This window comes from Sarcophilus harrisii, chromosome 1, assembly GCF_902635505.1.
Source record: "Sarcophilus harrisii chromosome 1, mSarHar1.11, whole genome shotgun sequence".
In the NCBI taxonomy this organism is placed as follows: domain Eukaryota; kingdom Metazoa; phylum Chordata; class Mammalia; order Dasyuromorphia; family Dasyuridae; genus Sarcophilus; species Sarcophilus harrisii.
The window spans coordinates 501,020,059-501,045,846 of NC_045426.1; the positions used below are offsets into that span (position 1 = coordinate 501,020,059).

A 25,788-nucleotide genomic window follows, 5' to 3' on the forward strand; every position below is an offset into this window, starting at 1 on the left:
GGCAATAATTGTTAATAGATATTATAACAGTAGATGGCGAACAGAAAGCATTTCTCTTTCCATTTTAAGATTGGAAGGGGTCTTAATAGACAATCAAATTCAATTAGTTAATTTTATAGTTTAAGATGAAAAGGACAGGCAGTTTACATGATTTGCTAGAATCACACAGCTAGTGAGAACCTGAAATTTGGAATTCAGCTATAAATGCATAAGCCTTGTACTCTTGGAAATTTATAGATCAATATTCAAAGAGTCCAGCTATCTTCATGAGAACCAGATGTGAGCTTATATTCTTATACAATGAACCTGATAAATCTGCAAAGTCAGTCACGGAAAAAATCAAAATTTCTCTCCTACCACCTTTTTTCTTTCCTTCTTTTACTCGCTCAACCAAGTAAAATGCTCAGATTCCAAAGAACAGATCTCAGAACAGAGGTAAAAGATGACACTTTTATATCCCTTCCAATCAATGCCTAAGAATCTTTAGGTAGAGAGAGCTAAGAGTGAAACAATTTTGATTCATATCAGAGATGAGACCTTACTCTATTAAAAAGAGAAATCTAGGAACCTTTAGGTTATTGTTAACCTAATGGGTTATTGTCCTCTTCCCATAAACTGACATCACACTGTAGCTGACCAATCTAGTGGAAACCCATGGAAAGATATAAAATGGAAATCTTTCAGCATTTCCCAATACTTTCTAAAGACTCAGTCAGATATAAAGAATATCCTTAAGTAAATCTTATTTGATTATTTAAGATCTGTATGGGATCTCTTTTAACTTTCTGGGAATGGTAACTTACCACAAAAATGACTACCACCTTTTGTTTTCACATTATATCTAAAGATCTATATAGCACTAATTCAACTGGATGAGTCTTACATGAGGAAAATCTGAAGGATCATGGCGGGGGGTAGCGGGGGAGAATTATACTATACAAAAAAGCACAGGTGAATTGTGATTTATCGCAGTGTTAGGAATGCAGTGATTTCTTCCAAACATTGAAGAGATCAGAGCTTTATTGAAGTATTAAAACATACACAACCACATTTTAACTAAAAGCTATAATTTATATCCTGAATTTTAAAAATTAAGTATCCAAACTGATGTATTATTAAAACATTCCCCTTAGATCTTATGGTTGACTATGGAGTTAAACTCTGAGGAAGATAATGATAGTTACCATGACAGGAAGTGATCATGCCATTCTTCTGCTTCTTGTCATCTTTAGATTGTTCCTACAAAACAGAAAATTTCCAGTTTAGAGAGCTTTAGTTCATTATTAGAAAAAGTAAACAATACATTGTCCATATAATCCAGGAACCAGAAAGTAACAGGCTTCACAAGGACATACCTATATGTTCCAAATAACATCCTAGTTCACTATATTTGGCCAACGTGGAAGTTCTAAATTACCCAAATCTTGATTCTTGAAATATTAAATAACCTACTACAAGTTATAAATGTATGATTTCTGAGATCTTGACAAGACAGGATGTCATGCAACTCTAAGATACCACTACATACCTGTCAGATTGGCTAAGATGACAGGAAAAAATAATGATGATTGTTGGAAGGGACGTTGATGCATTGTTGGTGTCGTTGTGAACAATTCCAACCATTCTGGCGAGTAGTTTGGAACTATGCTCAAAAAGTTGTCAAACTGTGCATACCCTTTGATCCAGCAGTGTTACTACTGGGCTTATATCGCAAAGAGATCATAAAGAAGGGAAAGGGGCCTGTATGTGCACGAACGTTTGTGGCAGCCCTTTTTGTAGTGGCTAGAAACTGGAAACTGAATGGATGTCCATCAGTTGGAGAATGGCTGAATAAATTGTGGTATATGAAAATTATGGAATATTACTGTTCTGTAAGAAATGACCAACAGGATGATTTCAGAAAGGCCTGGAGAGACTTACACGAACTGATGCTGAGTGAAATGAGCAGGACCAGGAGATCATTATATACTTCAACAACAATACTATATGATGACCAGTTCTGATGGACCAGGCCATCCTCAGCAACGAGATCAACCAAATCATTTCTAATGGAGCAGTAATGAACTGAACTAGCTATGCCCAGAAAAAGAACTCTGGGAGATGACTAAAAACCATTACATTGAATTCCCAATCCCTATATTTATGCCCACCTGCATTTTTTATTTCCTTCACAAGCTAATTGTACAATATTTCAGAGTCTGATTCTTTTTGTACAGCAAAATAACAGTTTGGTCATGTACACTTATTGTGTATCTAATTTATATTTTAATATATTTAGCATCTACTGGTCATCCTGCCATCTGGGGTAGGGGGTGGGGGGTAAGAGGTGAAAAATTGGAACAAGAGGTTTGGCAATTGTTAATGCTGTAAAGTTACCCATACATATAACCTGTAAATAAAAGGCTATTAAAAAAAAAGACAGGATGTCATGAAAATGTCTTGAAAATTAGTAACTTATTTACTGGGATTTATCTATTAATTTTCTTCTTTTTCATTAGGTATTCTCAGCAATATCGCAAGCTCAAAGTTAAAATCTGGGTTTAAGGCCTCCTATGATAAACACCCTAATTAATTTAATTCCTCAGTACTCCCATGCCATTCTCTAAGATGATCAGTTACAGAACTATTACAGTTGCATGGATAGAGGGAATTTATTCTCTAGGAATGCCCTGCACCAATATAATTAGTGGTCCATGTCCCTCTCCATTCCCACTGACCTTTCCAAACCCAATTTAAAAAAAAACAAAAAGAACTGAAAATTAAACATTTTAAAACAAAAGCCTAAAGATAGCTCTGAGCTAATATGAAGATTTTTTCTGTTTGTACTGACAAATTTATGCAGTAGACATCTAGAAGGAAAATAAATAAGCTGAAGAAATGATAAGTGGAATAATAATGTAACTTAAGCAAGCTTTTGCCCTATGGCAATTCAATAGCATCCAGTATTATTCAATGGTATGTGAAATAATGGTCTCATTTTCAAAGGAAAATCCTTTATCCCAATCCCATTCCTCTTCACCCAATATAAATGTGTGACCATTATAAACATACAGTCATTCTCTCATGAAAATTTTAATCTCAGGATTGAAAAGGTGAAGAAAATCAAAGTTCAAAGTCCCAATAGCAGCTCCCACTTACTTAATCCTTAACATCTGCAAGGCACTATATATACATTGTTCCAGTTGATTTATACAAGGATGCTTTAGAAATAGTATCTATTTATCATTATTATTATTATTGTTATTTTTAATTATTATCCTTACTCTACAGGAAAATAAGACTCAGAAATGTTACGAAATTTTCCCCATTGTCACACAGCAAGTATTAGAGGTGGTTTTCAAGATGAAGATGTCCTGCCTCCAAGCTTAATTGATATTCTTCCTACTACTTCACTGTTTCTTGAGTCGGTGAAGATGAACACAACTATCTGATTGCATTCAATTCTATACAATAACAATGTTACCTATTTTTTTCATAATCACTGGAAAGCTTAAAACAAGGGAAATATGTAATTCCATATCTACCTGTGAAGAAGAAAAATAATTAGCTAGCATTTATATCATCAACTAGGCGGTGCCATAGTAGATAGAGTGTTGGGCCTGGAGTCAGGAAGACTCATTTTCCTGAGGTCAATTCTGATCTCAGACACTTCCTAGCTGTGTGATCTGGAAAAGACACTGTAAAGTGTATAATAACAGCAGAAGGAAATGACAAACCATTCCAATATCTTTGCAAGAAAATCCCAGAGGAGTAAGACATAATCAAACACAACTGAAAAAATGAATAAACAATAATACCATTTATGTATTGCTGTAAGAGAATTTTTAAATATATATTCACATATATTTATATACTATCACATATAATAACATTAAATTGTAAATTAAATTATTTAGATATATATTATGTATAAATAAATATAAAATGTATTTGTATATAGACAGTTATTGAACTTATACATATATATATATATATACACACACACACAACTCTATTTATATATGTGTACATGTGTATAGATACACACACACACAATTTTAAAGTTAAAGTGATTTACAAGTATTATCTAACTCGACCCTTAAAACAGTCCTGGGATTTAGGTGCTACTATTATCTCCATTTTATAGAAGAGAAAACTGAGTCTGGCAGAGAGGCTAAATGACTTGGCCAGAGTCACACAGCTAGTGAGGTTAAATGAATTGGTCAGAGTCACACAGCTAGTGTAAGGTTAGATTTGAATTCAGATTTTTTCCTAATTCCTTTACTCTATCTACTGCATCAAATATCTGACTAGGTTAATGAATTGGCAATGGCTGGTTCATATTAATAAATACTCAATTCATTCAAATTCAATTAGTAGATTTTACTGTCTTGAAAAAAAAGTGTCTCCTGAATTTATTTAAACTACAATTCCCTTTGGCAGATAACTTATTAAACATTTACTACGGTACACACTGGGTTACAAAACTGGAAACAAGGTAGTTCCTCGTCTTAAGGAGTTTATAATCTAATAATTAGAAGCAGAAACATATACCAATGTGTATATAAGTTAAAATAAGTGCAGAAACAGTGGAAGGAGGATTCACTTCTACTTCCAGGACTAGCACTGGGCTTTGAAAGATTTCTAAAAAGATAGGATACTGGAGGAGTTTGTTACAGAGATGCATGAGAACAGAGAGACAGGAAAGGACGGGACAAAATTAAATAGCCTGATCTCTTTTTCAGTTTGACTAAAGTAAAGAATGTATGAAAAGAACTACTGTGCCATAAGGCTGGAAAAGTAAGGAAGAGATCAACTGTGGTGAGTCTTAAATACTAGATTTAAAAACTTCTATTTTTTCTTGCAGGAAATAGGCAATAAAGGATTTGTTTTAATGAGGACTTAAAAGTAACCTTAAGTTTACACAAATTTCATATAGTCTCATTCTTTTACTTAATTTACAAAAGAGAAAAACAGGACCCAGAAAGAGAGAGTGAATTGTGTAAGGTTACAGACTTAGCAGGTAGCTGAACTGGAATTTGAATGTAGGGTTTCTAACTTCAAATTGAGTTTTCTTTCTAATATGACACACTACTTACAGCTGTACACTAAGAAAACTGCTTTGACACCAACATGAAGGAAGAATTTAAGAGAATTAAAAGAATCTAGGTGACTGCTAAAAAGGGAATGGAATATGGGATATGCCATGGGAGTAAGAAGAATCTTGAAGATAAAATGGACATGACTTCACAAGTTGTGAGACATGAGAAGATGAAGAAGAAGGAAGGGCCAAAGATGACTCCAAGTCTGGATAACTAGAAGAGTGATGGTATTTAACAAATAAACAAAAACAACAATAAAGAAAATTAAGATATTAGATATCTAGCTATACACACTAACATTTTAAACTTACCAAGTCCAAAAAGTTTTCAATTACCTTTTATTTCACTTTGTCCTTTACCTCAAACATCCGATTAGTTGCCAAATTTTACTGATTAGTTAGTCAACTCTCCAATTATGAGCTAGCTTAATATCATGAACTATTTTAGTTATGTGCTAAAAGAAATAATGACTATGAGGAGTTACAGAGAATCATGTAAATCCTTATAAAAACTAATTCAGGAAAACAATATAAATAATGACTCCAACATTGTAAGAGAAAAGAACAATAAAATACCTGAACCTAAATACTTGGTCACCAAAAATGAGGCTGTATCTCCATTCCCTCCTGCTATAAGTCAGGAGACTGTGTGACGTTGGACAAATCACTCAACCCTGTTTGCCTTAGCTTCACAGCTGTAAAAATAGTTTGGAGAAGGAAATGCAAACCATTCAAATATCTTTGCTAAGATAACCTCAAATGAGGTCATAAAGAGTCAGATAAAACTGAAGTGACACAATAACTTCAATTTCCTTTCTATCACCCTTTATATGTGTGATCAATATTATTATCCTAGTTCAATCCTTCATAACCTGTCACAGACCATTATAATATATATATATAATTAATAATATAATCCATAATATAATATCCAAACAAATACCCTGTCATCTCTCAATACTGAAAGCATCCTTGCTGTTGCCTACTGAATAGCTATGATTGTACCATTGCCCTATCCCAAGAACATTTGACAATTGCCAACTATATAATAAAAGAGTAAAATTCCTGTCTGGCACTCAAGGCACTTTGCTATCTAGCTCCAAACTACCTCTCCAGTTCTACTCTTTATACATACACAATTGACTCATTCCCTAACTTTGTCCTGCCTTTTCCCCTAGCATCTTTTTTCATTTCATCTTTAATACAAATATCTACCTACCTCTTCTACTCTCTCTCTTCTGTCTGTTGCAATCTACTCCTCCCAAGAAAGTTAAATAGCTAGAAGCTTTCCCTGATGATTCTCAACCACTTAAAAATTTTCAAATTTTATTTGGAATTCATCTCTTTTTCATTTCTAATTTATATTATATTTATATAAATAGCACTTAGAAGTTTACAAAGCACCTTATAAAAACAAATTTAAATTTAAAGAAAAATAGATGGTGAAGTCAGAGGATTGTGCCTTAATTCATATTTGTATATCCTCCTACAGAATACTTTGGACAAAGAAGGCTCTTAAAAGATTTTTATGTTAGACTTGCAGGATCTTTTATCTGCAGGAATATAGTGGGCTTCATCCAATCCAAAAAACAGCATAATTTTGAATTTCAGAATAATTTGTACAACTGTTGGATAATTTTATAAAATTTGAATAGATAACTGCTTATTTCATATATCTACATGTCATAAATACTAGATGTAATTAATTTTCAAAAGAATCATTTTAAAAGAGAAAATATAAGAATTAATCTTTTGCAAATTCTACCAAATAGGTATAACACCTAGAGGCTTACTAAGGAAGAACAATCAAATAACAAAGGATGAAACAGTAGATTTCATAATCTATCAGCATCCTCCTCTGTAAGAAAAATATGGAAAAGATGAAAATTATTTGCATAATAAAATACCAGGAAATAAAATCAAGGTAAATACAAATTCTCTCCATTAAAATTTCCATTCACTGATTTACAATCCCACTATTCGAGAGAGGATTAGCAAACAGGAAAAATAATATGAAAGGCTTAATGTTGTCTTCCTTTAGTCATCAATACTTCATCATATTCTTTTATCGTAAAGGAATAATTTTTTCTAATTATTCAGCTACTACATTTCACTGGTAATAAATTCAAATCAGATGAAAGAAAATAAAAGGATTTAAAGCATTTTATTCCCATTTGCCAATTTCAAGTCACTATCTTGGAAATTAAAACTTCTTTATGCTTTTAACTCCCTGAGAAAAGAATCTTCCCAAAGATTAGATTTCCCCAGTATCATGCCGGATTTTTGCCCTTTTTGTATGCCCAGAAATTAATACAATTCCTGGTACAGAGTGAGTGCTTAATAAATGCTTCTTGATCTGTTATAATATCTGGTATTAATGCTTCAGATAGTGATAGGCTTAATGAACATTTAAATAAAATACACTGAAAACAGATTCAATAATCCCCATAATAACAGAAGCAACTACACCCAAAGAAAAACACTGGGAAATGAATGTAAACTGTTTGCATTTTTGTTTTTCTTCTCAGGTTATTTTTACCTTCTGAATCCAATTCTCCCTGTGCAACAAGAAAACTGTTTGGAACTGCACACATACATTGTATCTAGGATATACTATGACATATTCAACATATATAGGACTGCTTGCCATCTAGGGGAGGGGGTGGAGAGTGGGAGGGAAAAAATCGGAACAGAAGTGAGTGCAAGGGATAATGTTGTAAAAAAAAAAAAATTACCCTGGCATGGGTTCTGTCAATAAAAAGTTACTATAATAAAATAAATAAATAAAAGAAAAGGAAGAGAAAATAATCCCCATAATAAAATGCAACTTGAAATTAAATTATTAAATAATGCTAATATTTTGTTGATTTTTAATTCTTGATATTTTTATATTTACATTTACCAATATGACCTTCTTCTCTTTCCATCCCAAAAGTCAGCTGTTAGAACAAAGGATAAAAATAGAGACAGGAAAAATCAGTTCAGACAAAGTGGCCTATCAACAAAATTTCCCTGAAATTTCCTGACCTGTAGGAGAAGGGATGGAAATAAATTCTCATTTTGGGGGGACCAAACTTGGTCATTACAATTTCACAGCATACAGGTTCAGGTACTTCATTGTTATTTCCTCTTACAATGTTGGAGTCATTATTTATACTGTTTTCCTGAACAGATATTTATAACAGTTTAGATGAGTCTCTGATACTCCTATACTCATCATTTCTTATGACACATGAGTAGTTCAAGAGTGGATAGCTGAATAACTAAATTTTGAAAACATTTACATCTTGGAAATCAGCAAATGCTGCAAATCAAGGCTTAATTCTGCTATTATTTTGTCAATTGTCCAGACTTAAGTATGTGATGAAGAAAATATTAATAAAGCAGATGAAACTTAATACTGTGTTATTTGGGGGAGAAGCAAAGTTAAGATGATAGTTTATATTTGACAAAAACTTCTGGGAAAATTGGAAACCACAATGGCAGAAACCAGACATTGACCCACACCTAACACCATATACCAAGATAAAGTCAAAATGGGTTCATAATTTAGACATAAAGAGTGATATTATAAGAAAATTAGAAGAACAAAGGATAGTTTACCTCTCAGATTCATCAATGAGGAAGAAGTGTGTGGCCAAAAAAGAACTGGAGTAAATGATTGAACACAAAATAGATAATTTTGATTATATTAAGTTTAAAAAAATTGTACAAACAAAACTAATACAGACAAGTTTAGAAGGGAAGCAATAAACTGGGAAAATATTTTTACATTCAAAGATTCTGATGAAGGCCTCATTTCTAAAATATATAGAGAACTGTCTCAAATTTATAAGGATTCAAGCCATTCTCCATTTGATAAATAGTCAAAGGATATGAACAATTTTTAGATGATGAAATTAAAACTATTGCTAGTTATATGAAAAGGTGCTCTAAATCACTACTGATTATAGAAATATAAATTAAGACAGCTCTAAGGTACCACCACACACCTCTCAGATTGGCTAAGATGACAGGAAAAGATAATGATGAATGTTGGAGGGGATGTGGGAAAACTGGGACACTGATACATAGTTGGTGGAGTTGTGAAATGATCCAATCATTCTGGAGAGCAATTTGGAATTATGCCCAAAGGGCCTCAAATTGTGCATACCTTTTGATCCAATAGTGTTTCTACTGGGCTTATATCCCAAAGAAATCTTAAAGGAGGGAAAGGGACGCACATGTGCAAAAATGTTTGCGGCAGCCCTTTTTGGGGTGGCAGGAAACTGGAAACTGCATGGTTGCCCATCAGCTGGAGAATGGCTGAATAAATTATGGTAAATGAATATAATGGAATAGTATTCCTCGATAAGAAACAATCAGCAGGATGATTTCAGAGAGGCCTGGAGAGACTTATATGAACTAACACTAAGTGAAATGAGAAGAACCAACACTTCATTATACACAGCAACAAGAGTATACAATGATCAACTGATGGACATGGCTCTCTTCAACAATGAGATGATTCAGGCCAGTTCCAATGATCTTGTGATAAAGAGAGCCATCTACACCCAGAGAGAGAACTATGAGAACTGAATGTGGATCACAACATAGCATTTTCATTCTTTTTGTTGTTTGCATGCTTTTTTCCCCATTTTTTTTCCTTTTTTGATTTGATTTTTCTTGTGCAGCAAGGTAACTATATACATATGCATGCATATATTGAATTTAGCATATATTTTTACCATGTTTAACATATATTGGATGGTTTGTCACCTAGAGGGAAAGGGTGATTGGAACACAAGGTTTTGTAAGGGTTAATGTTGAAAAATTATCCATGCATGTGTTTTAAAAATAAAAAGCTTTAATAAAAACGAAGGAAAAAAGATGCCAGTTTAATCAATCAATAGCCATTTTAAGTATATACATATATTTTAAGGATTAAATTATATTAAAAGGATACATGCAACATCCAACCATAAAGTCACCATAGAAACTTCCTTAAAGTATGAGATAAGACCTATAACAGTATGGATATTTAGTAACTATTAAATAATATTTTTAAAAAGTACTGGGAAATCATATGAATGACTCAACCTTAATCATTATTAAGAAAACAACATATAACAAATGCCCCATCATATCAGTGTTATGAATCTCTCAGTACTAAACAGGTATCTAGGCTTAGATTAAAGATTGTAAAGATCAAATCAGGACAGTTGTGGAAAGCCTTGCAAATATTTAAGTACTTTATAAAAGTCACTAATTATCATTACAGGCAGGTAAATTACCAAGCCTGGAGTCAAGAAGACTTGTCTTTCCTGTCAAATACAGCTTCAGACCTTACTAGTTGTGTGACCCTGGGAAAGCAACTTAAGTCTGTTTGTCTCAGTTTCCTCATCTATAAAATGAGCTGGAGAAGGAAATGTTAAATCACTCCAATGTCTCTGCCAAGAAAATCTCATATGAGATCACAAAGAATTGGTCACAACTAAAATGACTCACCAACCATAAAATTGTATGTATTTATATACAAAGGACTAAATAATTACAGCACACATAAGCATATAAAAAATACTTTCAAAAATATACCATAGTAAACATCATATAAATGCAAGAACCCTGAAGTCAAAATCAACCAAAAAAATACTCTTAAGAATTTATGCTAAAACTACATTTACAACTGAGCTGATAAATGCTGATTTCCTTCCGTTCTTCCATTACTGGGAATGATTTTGATTAGATTGATATGTACAACATTACCCCATCTTTTGTAACTGCCTCTAACTCTTGTTTGGCTAATAATTCATCTTTATCCATAAAATGTATCTTTATCTTTTCTTTCAACTTTATGCTGTGATTGATAATATTCAAATTGACTATCAATTTTGAATTTATTGTGGAATATGGAATAAGATGCTGACCTAAACCTAATTTCTCCAGTTCTTCCAGTTTTCCTGGTACCTTAGATGCCATAAAGTACTGGCTGGGGGATTCAAGGAGTACCCCCAAAATGTTAGGTTCCAACTGGTATTATGAGGAGTCTCAAAAAATTTGCAAGCTCAGAACCATCTCCCAATCTAGGAGCAAATTTGTTAGATGAATTAAAGCAGGCAAAATTCCAAAAGAAGGTAAATTTATAGGGAAAAGAGAAACCAAGTGCTTCATATCACTGATATGCTCATTTTGTGTTTTGGAGATGCAGTTGAGGAGTTGTCTGGTTCTGACATTATGCACAGATACAGTTCCCATAGTTCCCTGGGGGGTCAACAAAGTGAGGTGCTGAGCATCCAATTTTCTTCAATTCTGCACTAACTTTAAACACCTTATTATTATTGCTCATTAGTTTCAGAAACCATATAATCAGTGACCAATAGGATTTTATCTAACAGCAAGCAATTTTTAGACTCAGCATCTAGCTATATAAAGTAGACTAAGGCAAGAAAGCCTAAGGGAGGAAATATATAACTCTAATGATAGCCTTGGGGTTATTCCTAAAGATGGCCCACTTCAATACAATCCTTTCCATTTTACAGAAGTAGAAACTGAGGCTCATGGCAGGAGACAGCTTATATTGATCCTGTTCTGAATTCCTTATAGAAACTATTTTAGAATAATTTCCCTGCCTCCTCCCTCTTAGCAGTCAGCTTCAACCCCTATTTTATCAAGTGTATTAATTATTTAACAATTAAATTTCCCAATTCCTGCCCCTGTACCTCCAATTTTTTCTTTATCTTCGCCTGGACTCTCCTTGTGGTAAATATCATTTGTTCTTGATCCTATGTCCTTGTATATCTTTCCATATTTTGTTTCAATACTAATCTTCCATCTCTGATATTTCCAATCTCTCCCCTTAACCAGTTCTCTTCCATTGACCACCCATGATCTTTCTTGGGTTACACTATTTGTAATGCTTGCTATGTCCTCTTTCCCCAGCTTGGTCTGCAAAATTCCCATGTACTTTTTAAAACCCAAAGCTCAATTCAAATGTTGCTTCTTCCACAGTATTCCCTAATTGCATCCTAGTTTTAATAACATTCTTGCTTACATCTTATACAAGACTTATTTTGCAATTCTCAAAGATATCTATAGCATATTATTCAGCATTATGACTTCTTGTATGTATCTTATTCTTACTTAAAATATAAACTAAGATCATCAAAACTGTGTCATACCAACTTTTTATCTCCTCTAACACCTAGCACTGTGCTCTATATGCAGCTGACCCTCAATAAATAATAATTAAATATATAAATAAATATAATGATGCTCTATATCTGTATCATGATTTAAGATCTACAGAGAACTTTACAAATAATAAAAATTAACATTTACAGAGTTCTTGCTATGTGCTAGGCATTGTGCTAAGTGCTTCACAAATATTTCATTTGCTCCTCACCAAAAAAAAAATTGGGAGGGAGTTACTATTATTACCTACATTTTACAAATAAGGAAACTGAGGCAAACAGAAGTTAAGCGATTTGCTCAAAGTTAAACAGTTAATAAGTCTGAGACTAGATTTGAACGTAGAGGACCCTCAAATATAGCTCCCAGCAGTAGATATTACAAATGTTCATATTTGCATCTAAAGAAAAGAAAGAGTAATCAAAGCAGCAGACACAGAATGAATAATCTTTGCTCCCCATTAGCCCATCCTCCAACTGCTAAACCTGCTTTGCCATTCTCTATTTTGGTATCCTCCATGTACTTTCACATTCAGCTATCATTCAGTCTGTTCTCAAAATGCTGGCCCAAATGGTGCTTATCAGGATCTCCTAAGGATCCAAAAGATGTTCTTATAATTTTCTCTTACTATTCACTACTGAAAATAAACTTCCACTACCATGTTTTTGAAATAATTTTTTATACTTCTAAAATAAAATGTTCTCAAGTTTCACTTCTAACACATACTGGATATGTGATCCTGGTGCTGTGATTTAACTGCTCAATGCTCTAGGCAACTGCTCAGAGGCAACTCTGGTAGGAATGATATGGAAAAAAGTTTCCTCATCAGGCAGAAAATGTCTGTACCAGTGACAACACAGGTCCAATCCTATCACAATTTTGTCATCTTACTTTTAAAGATTGATAATTTTCTTTTTATAACTATATAAAACACATACAAATATAAGGTATATTAAGTATATATAAATATAAATATATAAACGTAGAGTCAATCTCAAATCAAGTCCTAAAAATATAGTGTGAATTAAAAACCCAGCAGCAATAATTAGGTAAGAAATGTATAACTATGCTATTCATACCAAAGTTAACATGTATATTAAGGGATCAGATATTCAGGCCTTACCCTGCCTCTCTCCAGATCTACATGGTCCTTTGAATCTACATTGCGCTTCCTCTTTTTGTGGAGCTGTTTCATTGTTATTTTCTCACTCCTCACCAGTGGTTCTCTACAAGAGAATTTAATTTGAGAAAAGAAATATTTTTCTACAATTCATTAAACATGCTTTAAATTATAAATCTTACAAATGATGATTAGGGACTGCTTCCATAAACATATTGACAAAAATTACACAATGAAATCTACAATCCTCAATAAAGGATTGAAGCTATAAAATCTTAAACAGAACCATACAATTATAAGTAGAAGAAATATTCTCCAATGCATCTGGAATTTACTACTAAGACAAATATTATTGCAACTGTTATGTGAGGTAATTTTTGCTTAGTTGCTTAGCTGATTAAGTATCACATCTAATTCTCCAGAGTGGAGTAGAAAAAAATCAAATCATAAAAAACACAGTATAGTGTTTATAGAACATATTTGCATTATGGTGTCTATAATGCTTTTTATCACTTCTAACATGCTTCCCTTGCCCTTAAATGATGATTTGGGAAAAGATATCACAGTCTAAATTCTTTATGTTGCCTACAAATGAGAGAACTCACATTTTTTGAATGACTAGAGACGTCCAGCTAAAGGCAGTCTTCACCAAAGGTATAAGTCATCAAAAGTATATCACAGCATTCTGAAACATAACAAATGAAAACAAAAGTTTCAAAATGAGATATAATTATATATACTTATATGCATAAATGTAGATTACAAGCATATATGCATTTATATAAATGAGTGTCTACACATACACATAGTCTAGGAAAGTGAACTTTTTTTTTCTTTCTTTTTTTCTGAGACAACTGGGGTTAAGTGACTTGCCCAGGGTCACACAGCTAGGAAGTATTAAGTGTCTGGGATCACATTTGAATTTAGGTCCTCCTGATTTCAGTGATGGTACTCTATCCACTGCGCCATCTAGCTGCCCCCTAAGAAAGTGAATTTTAAAACATTTTCTCCCATAATTTTTTTTTTAATGTCTACCACTAGGTTTATGTATGAATGTATGTGTCTCTGTGTGTGTGTGTGTGTGTAAAGATATTAAGTAGGAGGGAAAATGTTTAGATTACATACATGCTAACTGGAATATATATATATTATATATATATAGACATATGTATATATATATATGTGTGTGTGTGTCTATATACATACATACAGAAACTTATTTCCATTAGCATATGTGCATATATATATGCACATACATGTGTGTACACAGCCACATCTGATAGTAGACATCCAAAAAAATTATTGGAATGTCTATTGTAAGAGCCTCTATCCTAGGCTGTCACCTGTGTCCCAAATCATGTCCCAAATACTCCTCATCTCTGCCTCCTAATTTCCCCTGGATTTCTTCAAGTCTCAGTTAAAATCACCACCTTTTACAAGAAGTCTTTCCCATTCTGTCTTAATCTTAACACTTTCTGTTTGAGATTTTATCCTGAATATAGCTTGTTGTACACAGTTGTTTGTGTCTAGCTCTTTGCGTGCTGTCTCCTTCATAGGTTTGTGATCTTGAGAAGAGGGACTGTTTTTGCCTTTCTTTGAATCCCCAGTGCTAAGCTCAAAAAAGGGCACAAATAAATGCTGGTTGTCACTACCAGATCTATATCCCAAAGACATCCAAAAAAAGGGGAAAAGGAACTATTTGCATAAAAAATATTTATAGCAGCTCAATACAGATCAGGATGACTGGAGATGGCCTTGGATGCAGTGGGACACCTTGGTCCTTTTAAGTGAAATCTTTCCACAGGTCTCAGTTTGACTGAGGCAGCACTCATTCAGTGATTAAGCCTAGATAAAAATATTAAGGCAAAAACAAAATCTTAATATATTAATGAATGAATGAAACTAGGAAGGGAAGCATCACCTTCAGGGCCCCCAGGCCAGAAGTTTCTCACCTGGGGATAACCTGGGTCTTTTACCTCTCAATTCAATGAATGTCTACTTCATCAAGCTACCTCCTGATATTTTACATTCCCTCTAGCTCTAAAATTTGTAAATTCATGAGTTCAAGTGATTTATAAAACAAAACATCAAAATAATGCCATACTTCTGATTGTAGATGAAAAGCAAAAAGCACCCCTCTTAATCAAAACAACAATATGTCCTTCCTAATAAGACACACATTCATGATCAATCTGTTAACTAGATTATGAGGGTCATTAATTGATCAGCTTTTGATTTGTAAAAGAAATTCTCATTAGAATGCTGCTTGGCTTCAGTGTATATAGTCACCAAGCTTACCAATTTCCTCATTTTTCTCTAATGTACAGAAGTCTGTTCTTCATGGCCAATAACTATTTGCTTCAATTTAGAAGCTATTTATGTCCCTGAGAGATGTACTTGTCTGACTGAACTCAATAAAATAACATTCATTTCATGGACTATAAATAAAATTTATCATGACTAGCTCCTGGTGATATCTATTATGCACTTCTATGCAAATGAACTATTTTGATTTGATGCCTCTGGCAAAGCATTATTGCACAAGACATTAGCACCACCCAGCCTGGCTCACCTTTCATTATTAATAATGTCCCAGAATTTAGCAAATTAAAAGCAATCTGTCTGTTTACAGTCTCCCCCAAATTTCATTTCTTTCTCTGCCTCTCATCCATATCATCACTCTGGCTTTTCCTTTCAATGGGAGTTTTTTGAACACCATAAATATATTTTAAAATGTGATATAATAGTTAAGGAAGAAACTAGATTCTGGTCAGAAAGTTAAGGTCTCAAATTCAACTTCAGACATTAAAATGAGTGATTTTAGGCAAGTCATTGAATAGCTGCCTCAATTTCTTCCTCTATAGAAAAGGAGGATAATGATAAGACCCATCTCACAAGGTTGTTGTGAGGATCAAATGATCCCCCCACAAATGAGATAACATATGTAAAGTACTTTGCAAATCTTAAATGCCATGTGAATACAAGCTATTTTATGAGGATAAACATGGATTTTCTGTGTTTTATAAAATAAAGAATATATGCCATTCCATTTAGAAGGTTTTCTTTTAATTCAATTCCATTATTTACCTGTATGTGATATTTAAAAGTATTTCTTTTCAGCCTAGAAATAATAAAACTAGACAAGACAGCTACATAACTAAAGACAATTAAACATTCAATGCCACAGAGAGAAAGAAACCTAATAATCAGCCAGAGCAGAAAATTAAATGAAATCTTTTAATCCCTTCAAATCTCAGTTAAGAATGTATAGGTCCAACCAACCACATCTCAGCTGAAATTTTCTTGGCAAAATCTTAAACCATCAAAGCTAGTACCTGGATTGTACCTGTTCAGCATACAGCATATTTACAGCATAATTAAAACAATTAAAAATAATATCCACAGGGGGTGGCTTCCCAAGAAAAGTGGGGTTCACAATGAATAAATAGGAATGAGAAACCCTGTAGATATAATATGACACTAAGGCACACATACTAGAAGTAGTGGTGATTCAGAAGAAAAACACCCCCCCGGGGACCGTGAGTTTTGCAAAAAGATCCAAACATTGATCTTCAAATCATGATAATAACAGTTTACATTTATATAGCCCTTTAAAATAGACAAAACACTTTATATACATTATCTCATTTGAGCCTGACAAACACATGAAATAAAAAGGAAAATGGGGCCTAAGAAAGAATTAAAATCCTGATCCTCTATCTCCAAATTTCCCTATTTTTTCCAGGACTGCCAAGCTGACATCAACTGATGGGCCAATGTTTACTTCCCCAGAGAAATCCTAAGATTTCATAAGCTGTTTATTCTTATTTACTCAATAGTAACAAGCTGAGTTAACTATTTTTGAAAATCAAAACAGCACATCTTATAATCAAATTCTGAAACTGGAAAGGAACTCATAGAGAATGAATCAAAGGGCAGAAAAACATGACAGCTGGCCCAAGACAGATCAACAGGGTTATTGAAAAAGTGGGCATAAGACCTTAAAAAAGCATGACAATTTAAAGGTCATTTAGGGTAGAAACATACAACACACACACAAACCTTAATAGGCCCCAAATGCATAAAAGTATTGTATTAATTTATGTATAGACAATAATCACTTTCAAAATACAAAATGTTATCTTTTTATAACAGAATTGATCATTTGTAAATACAAGGCCTCTTCCCAATTCAACCCCAAATAAACAAAAACAAAAACAAAAAAAAAAAGTAATCCAAAACAACAGAAGAAAAAACTGTCTGAAAATGTATACAACATTCTGCTCCTATATTCTCTTTGTGGAGAGAAAGGAGATAATATCATTGTCCATTCTTTGAGCCCAAGAGCAGTTATTTATTACAACTGTTTATGACAATTATTGAATTCTTCCTTTGGATGTTCTTGTTATTAATACTAATAATAAAAAATAATAGCTAACACTTACAGAGCACCTACTGTGTACTGGCACAGTGCTAAACTCTTTAAATCATTTCATTTATGGCTCACAACAATCCTATAAGGTCAGTGTTGGTAATTTCCTCATTTTATAGATGAGGAAACTGAGGCAAAGAGGTTAAGTAATTTGTGTTTTACTAAGTACTTTATAATTATTATTTCATTTGATCTTCACAACAACACTGTGAGGGAAATGCTCCAAATGGGGAGACTAGGGCAAATGTTAGTTAAGTGATCAGAGTTCTGTGCCCTATGATGTACCCAGGGGTCTATGTTATTAGAGTCATCATGTCTGTAGTTCTTTTGATTCTGTTTATTTCACCGTTTCAGTTTACACAAATTTTTCCATGTTTCTCTAAGTCCTTCATACTCATCATTTAATAATTCTACTCCATTTCATTAACTTAACATAGTTCAGAAAAAGTTTCCAACCAATGGACACCTATTTTTTCTACTTTGTTTCCACCAAAAAGTTAACCATACATTTTAGAACATTGCTTCCTAACCTTTTGCTTTGTCATGGATTCCTCTGTCTAGGAGAAGTCTATAGCCCCATTTCTCAGATTAATGCCTTAAAGTATTCAAACACTAGATACAAAGAATTACAATGGAAATAAATTCTACTGAAATAAAATTAATCATATGAATTTTTTATGAATTACAATGGAAATAAATTTTACTGAAATAAAATTAATCATATGAATTTATATGAACATATATGAATACAAATACAGATAAGTTTTCAACTATCAAAATTACCAATTCTGCAAGACTTAGAGACCTTAAAATATGTACCACATACTGTACTATTATTCCAAAATATGATCTTAATCAACAGTGAGTATAGATAAATTTAACAGATTTTTCTACCTTTAGTTCCTTAATAATATTACTTAAGTAATTCAGTTCAGTTCAAACATTTATTTAAACATTTAATATGGACAAAGCACTCTGTTAATGGCAATATGTTAGCAGTCTAGATATTTAAAGGCAAAAGTATTGTCTGTGCTTTCAAAAAGTTTCCTCCTAATGGTAACATGTAAACAATGATAGCAAGAAGGCTGGTGTCATTGAAAAGTATGTGGCAGGGAATCAAATATAAGAATGAAAAGGCAGAAAAAGACTGAGTTATAAAAAAATCTTCAAACGTCAAACAGAAGACTTTATATCTGATCTTGTGGGTAATAGAGGATCACTGAAGTTTATTGAACCGGGATGAGGCAGGAAAAAAATGCTATAGTTAGATGTGCACATCAGGAAAGTCACTTTGGAAAATGAGTTGGGATGGACTGGAGTGGGGAGAGAATTAAATCAAGACATCAATTAAAAAATTGCAGTAGTACAGCAGTGAGGTGATAAGGACATGATAAGAATTAAAGTGACAAAGGCTATTTGAGATGAATGGAAGTCAAATTAAAAATAATTTATTAAGCACCTACTAGGTGTCAGGCACACTAAAAAAACAACAAGCAAAAAAATAACAAAAACAAAAAACCGTCTGCTCTTAAAAATACTCGTCTAACAAGTGTTGCGACATGACAACAACTATGCACAAATAATATATAGTTTTCCTTTCTCCATCATGATTTCGATTTATCACAAGTTAATGTAAGAAATTAAATGGGAATTTGGGGGAGTTTTGCAGAAACTACAGATGACACACAAGTCAGCAGATGACAAAAAGCCACATTATACAATAAGGTACTATAACACTTTATAAAAGAAAAAAATTCAGACTTCTCTGGTACCAAAGAAGAGACAAAAATTTTTGTAAATATTTCTAGATTTCAGAGGCATCACACCCCTCTCTCCCTGCCCCCATGATGTGGGAGGGATAAATGTATAAACAAGAAACACTGGAAAAAATCTCAGAGAGAAGCACTATGATTAAGGATGACAGTGGGTAGCCAGCAGGAAGCTATAAGAGAATGTCAAGATAGTCAAGGATGATTCCAAATTATAAGACTGGGTGACTGGGAGAGTGGTGGGTCCTCAATAGTTTTTCTTGTGATCTTAGACGCCTCCTCCTTCCTATTTAATAGGGCTAAATGTCCAGTCATTCCAGAACAGCTATACCAAATACTGAATAATTCTACTGATTAACATGTGATGCATAAGATAAAATAAGCAATTTTCAGCAAGGTCACAAATTGGGTAAAGCGAGGAATATCTCCTCATGTGATGGACAGGTTTTTCCTTAATGGTACAAGCGATCACAGTCAGTGACCTATGTGATCTTAAAATGGTCATCTGCTCCTACTGGACAAGTGATTTTAGAGAGTATCCAGGAAAAGAAGATGATCGCCAGTGTCAAAAGTTGCAGACACAGAAAGGTTAAAAGGGATCCAGAATAAAAAAAGGCTATCAGATGTGGCAAGTTAGAAATCCCTGACAATTTTGGAGTGATTTCACATAATAAATGAGTTCAAAAACCAAACTTTGGAGCATTTAGAATCAAGAGAGAATTTAGTAGATTGAAGGAATGGGAATTTTTTCTCAGGGCCCCCTGGGCAGGCAAGGTTTGGAAGTATTCTAGGCATTTAGGAATGGGTCCATGCAGAATATCACTGGTTGGAGAGAGAGAGAGATAGCCACTGACTGAGGCAGCTTAGGGATCTCTGCACTCAGGGTGGGTCTGATTTGAGAAAGGTCTCTGGAGAAGAAGTGTCAAACACTTGACCTACAGGAAATGATGCCTGTCTCAGGTCAAAATGAAATTGGGAAATATTTAACAGAATAAATAAAAAATATAAATACTATAGAACATAGATATAACAAATATTTGGTTTTCTAAGTCAATATGTGTGAAGTTTTATGTACAGTTTTATGCCCTTCCCCCAATTTCTATTTCAGTTTGATATTATTACCCTAAAACACTGGCATCTCTAGGACTTTACTGGAGCAAAGAAAAACATATTATACACAATTTGCTTGGATAAGGATTATAGCAAAGCTCACTGGGAATTTCAACAAGGGCACAGATCCCAAATTCTCAAAGCTAGTCAGAATTTGAACTCACATTATCTGAAGCAAAGATTACAACTCCCTTTTAATGACAAAAGTTCTAGAAAAACATGCAAATCTGTATCAGAAAGTATCACTGGGGAGAAAGACCCATTCAGAAATCACTTCTGAGTCACTCTGTCTCTACAAAGCCCACTATCTAAAAACACAAGGTACACCACATAGGTACTAATTATTATTACCTAGAGTATGGTAGCAAAAGAGAAAAAGATTTATGTGGGTAGAAAATCTGGAAGTTGGGATTGTTTATAGGTAATGGTCCTAACTCAGACTGACAATTATACTTTGAGAATTTTTTTGGCAATTTAACTTAGACTCTATTCAAGGGAATATAGTTAACTAAAGTACCTATGAGGTTTTCCTTGGAGAAAACATATATCCATTTTAATTTTATATTTATTTCATAGTACTTCATATATTTTATGTACTCTCCTGAAAAACTAAATTATCTTCTATTCTAAAAAGGTACAATCTTAGTGACTTTATCCAGGCTGTCTCCTATGCCCCCTCCTTACCTCAAAATTATATAATTGTGTAGCCTATTTCAAGGTTTAGCTCAAGTGCCGGAAGATTTTCATGATACTCCTTTCTTCACTATCACTCCTCAACAAAGATGTGGTTTTTTCTCTCTCTCCTTAAATGATCGTGCATTTTTAAAAATCTGTTTACATACTACATCTTCCTCAGAAAATGTAAGCTTTAGGTCAGGGACAGCTTTTTGTCTTTCAATCCCCGACGCTTGAAAACACTGGCATTTAATAAATGAAATCCATTATGGCCAAGTTCTTAGGAAGAGATTCATGACAATTATTTTTTTCATTGAATGGAGAAGCCACATTCATCCTTTAAAAAATTTGCTAAGATTCTTAAGAGATAATACGTACTTAACATTAGAGTAACTTAAGAAAATGCTGCCATAATAAACATATCCTATTGGAGATGACATTTTGAATACAGTGGCTTTCTAAAAAGTGACACATGAAAACACTGCCAAAAGAAAATTTCCCCAGCATCACATATTTTAAATGTTGTTTAAATAATTCTCCTCCTGCTAATTTTTTTTTAAAACACTGGGACTTGAATCATAACAAACAGTACAGTTGCCAGAGATGATTAAGCAAGTTAAAAAACATGAGGTTATTTTTTTATTAAGGTAGCCAGGTGGTACAGTGTATTGTGGGCTGGGCTTCGAGTTAGGAAGATGAGATCAAATCCTTCCTCAAGACATCATATTCTTATATAATCCTTTTTAATTTAAATTTAAACTCTCTTAGCCTCACTTGGGGTGGTTAGGTGATGCAGTGGATAGAGAACTGGGTCCAGAGTCAAGAAGACTCATCTTCCAGAGTTCAAATATGGCCTCAGACTAATTGTGTGATCTGATCACTTAACCTCATTTGTCTCTGTTACCCAATCTGTAAAATGAGCTAGAAAAGGAAATAGCAAATCACTACAGTATCTCTGCCAAGAAAAACCCCAAATGTTAGCAAGAAGAATCTGATAAAATTGAAAAAGAGCAATAGTCTCAGTTTGCCTCATCTGTAAAATGAAGAACAATAATACTTTTCTCAAAGGGTTGTTGTGAAAGCCAACTGAGATAATGCATATAATTCTGCTATATTATGTATTTCAAGAACATGATTTCATTCTGAGCATAACTCAAGTTTTGAGTTTGCTTCTGCCCAGCTGCTTCCATGAGAATGAAAAAATTTAGAAAATTACCAATTTCATGACAGCTCATACCTACGACCGTTCAGATCCATTTGCACAAGTTAACATTTAGGTCTTTATCAAAGTAAAGTACTTTATTTATTCTATATCTTCTGGTGCAGAAGGAGCTGTGAGGGGAGAAAAGCTGGTTTATGCCACATCCATTCCCATATTCTTCCACCATGACCACCATTTGCTCAAACTGCTCAGCCCAGCTAGTGCCCCTATAAATTCTGTGGTTTTACTGTGCAATTCTTTTTTTTTTATATAGCTTTTTATTTACAAGATATATGCATGGGTAATTTTTCAGCATTGACAATTGCAAAACCTTTTGTTCCAATTTTTCCCCTCCTTCCCCTCCCCCCTCCCCCAGATGGCAGGTAGTCCAATACATGTTAAATATGATAAAGTATATGTTAAATACAACATATATATATATATATATACACACACATATACATAGTTATTTTGCTGCATGAGAAGAATCGGACTTTGAAGTAATGTACAATTAACCTGTGAAGGAAATCAAAAATGCAGGCAGACAAAAACAGAAAAATTGGAAATGCTATGTAGTGGTTCACATTCATTTCCCAGAGTTCCTTCCCTGGGTGTAGCTTCAGTTCATTACTGCTCTACTGGAACTGATTTGGTTCATCACATTGTTGAAGAGGGCCAGGTCCATCAGAACTGATCATCATATAAGATTGTTGTTGAAGTATATAATGATCTCCTGGTCCTGCTCCTTTCACTCAGCATCAGTTCATATAAGTCTCTCCAGGCCTTTCTGAAATCATCCTGTTGGTCATTTCTTACAGAACAATAATATTGCATAACATTCATATACCACAATTTATTCAGCCATTCTCCAATTGATGGGCATCCATTCAGTTTCCAGTTTTTGGCCTCTACAAACAGGGCTGCCACAAACATTCTTGTACATACAGGTCCCTTTCCCTTCTTTAAGCTCTCTTGGGATATAAGCCCAGCAGTAACACTGCTGGATCAAAGGTTATGCACAGTTTGATAACTTTTTGAGAATAGTTCCAAATCACTCTCCAGAATGGAGATGTATTCACAATTCCACCAACAATGTATCTTACTGTGCAATTCTTTGCAAAGCAAGGTCCTTTCTAGGAACATATATGCCCAGTAGAGCACAATTGTCTGATTGTGTTAAAGTGCTATATAAATGAGAAGAGGGGAAGAAGGAAGAGAAGGAAAAAATGCAGAGGGGATATGTACACCGGATGTACTTTTCAATTTTTTCTATGTTGCTAACACTGTCCGTCATTTTCTGTAGTCTAGATAGTCAACAAAACAATATATCAAGCTCTGGTTTATAGCATACACTGATTTTCCAGTTTTGAATGCTTAAGCTAAAAATTTAACAATGGGATCTCAGCCCCCTGGAGCTTGCTATAGGACCCCTGAACTCAGTTTATACTATTATTGGTAGAAATAAGTGATTTCTAGTAGTAGTTTGTTATACTGCCACAAATATGACCCTTTTTCATCAGCCTCAGGCAGCTGGTTCCGGCTTGCCCTGTTATTTCACTAAATCATTTTTCCTCTGATCCAAAATGATTCACTGAAACAGAGACTGACAAAGCAATTTTTGATGATCCTGGCCCAGGAAGTTCATTACCCATCATCTAGGATCACAATCAAAAGTACATACTCCTAAAACAGGAGTTCTTAACCTGGAATCCATAGCCTAGAGGGATTCCATGGGCAAATTTTTGGTGGTCTATAAATCTAGATTGGGGGAAAAATTAGGTTTTTATTTTCACTAATCTCTCACTAAAATTTAACATTATTTTCCATTATGATTTCTAAAAATTTGTTCTTACAAGGGTCCCATAGGTTTCATCAGATTGCAAAAGAGGTCCAGGACACAAAAAGATTAAAAACTCATAGGCAATAAGAATGTTATCTGAATGTTGCAGTGCCTTCTCTTTATGTCCTTCTAATGTTATTATGTGAACTTACAGATGGAGGTTGGTAGCAAATGGAATCTTCAAGGACTAAGGTGAGGATACCATGACCATTCCACCAGAAGCTACGGTGCCATGTGATACTGCACTATGGAAGCCCCCATAGCCGAGTTATTGAAAATAAAGGCCAAGAGCAGAAAAAAATCCAGAATTTCTGAGACTGCTAACTGGTTTGAATACTCATTTAGCTGGTGACCCTCAGGAAGATGCTTTTCTCTATTATTTCACATTCCTAAATTGAGGATTAAGAGTAAAGAGAAAACCTTTACTGTCTTCTTGAATTTCCTGGATTTTCTTCATTTGTTTTAAGGTTTGGGTTTTTTGTTTTGTTTTGTTTTTAAGTCCATAAGTCTTAAATAGTACACAACCCCTTCCACCATTTTTTTGTTCATAAATTGCATATGTATAAGGTCAGGAGTCTATCCAATTGCACTCAAAAGTCTGGGAGGAAAATGGGGGGGGAAAATGACTAGGAGATTATCTAATGTAAACCCTAGTGTTTGGTCTCTTTCCCTTTCCCTTTTTTATTTTACTCTGATGCACAATAAATTTGTGGTCACAGAATGTTAGTCCTCTGAACACATTGGGAAGTGACCTAAAAGAATGAAATTCATTATTGAAGTGGAGCTGGGAGGTTAAAGAGAGCAAGCTTCACATTTTAATATTTTGATCAATATTTTATGCTAACCCCTAGACTAATGGGAGTTCTAGTCAGCAAAGAAAGGGGCATCACAAGAGTTGGTCAATGAGGGTTAGAATACTGCAATTTATATTGCAATTTTCCATCCTCCCCTTCCTTCAGAGAGATGGCTTATGGTAACTGCCCCAGGATCAGAAGTGATTTCTGATATGGGGGCTTCCACAGTGCTGTACCACATGGCACTGTAGCTTCTGGTGGAATGGTCATGGTATGCTCACTTTAGTCCCTATGCATTCCATCTGCTCCTCCTGAAAATTCACAGTAAGCAACTCAGGTATCAAAATGAGCTAATTAAACCACCTTTCTGGAAAGTAAAGTGACACATTATCTTTCTGAAGGCTTAAGGAAGTCAATTCAAACCATATAACCAAAAGCTAGTGTTACCCTGGAGTAGAAAGATTTTGAACCAGCCCCTCAGGTGAAAGACCAATTACCCTTAAATCCAGTTTGAAACTCTCATTCATTCAAGTAAGGCCAGTTATGGTAATGCACAAATGGATTGTATGGCATCCTATAACTCTTAGAAAAAAGGTTAAT

General features: G+C 33.9%; 1 protein-coding gene across 1 annotated transcript in view; it reads right to left on the reverse strand.

Moving 5' to 3' along the window:
* L3MBTL4 (L3MBTL histone methyl-lysine binding protein 4) overlaps positions 1–25,788 on the reverse strand; it is a 489,530-nt gene that overhangs the window by 353,533 nt on the left and 110,209 nt on the right. Inside the window, exons 2-4 of the mRNA XM_031946621.1 lie at positions 13,973–14,052; positions 13,371–13,473; positions 1,185–1,239 (exon numbers count right to left, since the gene is read on the reverse strand). Coding sequence (XP_031802481.1) covers positions 1,185–1,239; positions 13,371–13,442 — 127 coding nt within the window. The 5' untranslated portion in view covers positions 13,443–13,473; positions 13,973–14,052. The remainder of the gene's footprint in view (positions 1–1,184; positions 1,240–13,370; positions 13,474–13,972; positions 14,053–25,788) is intronic.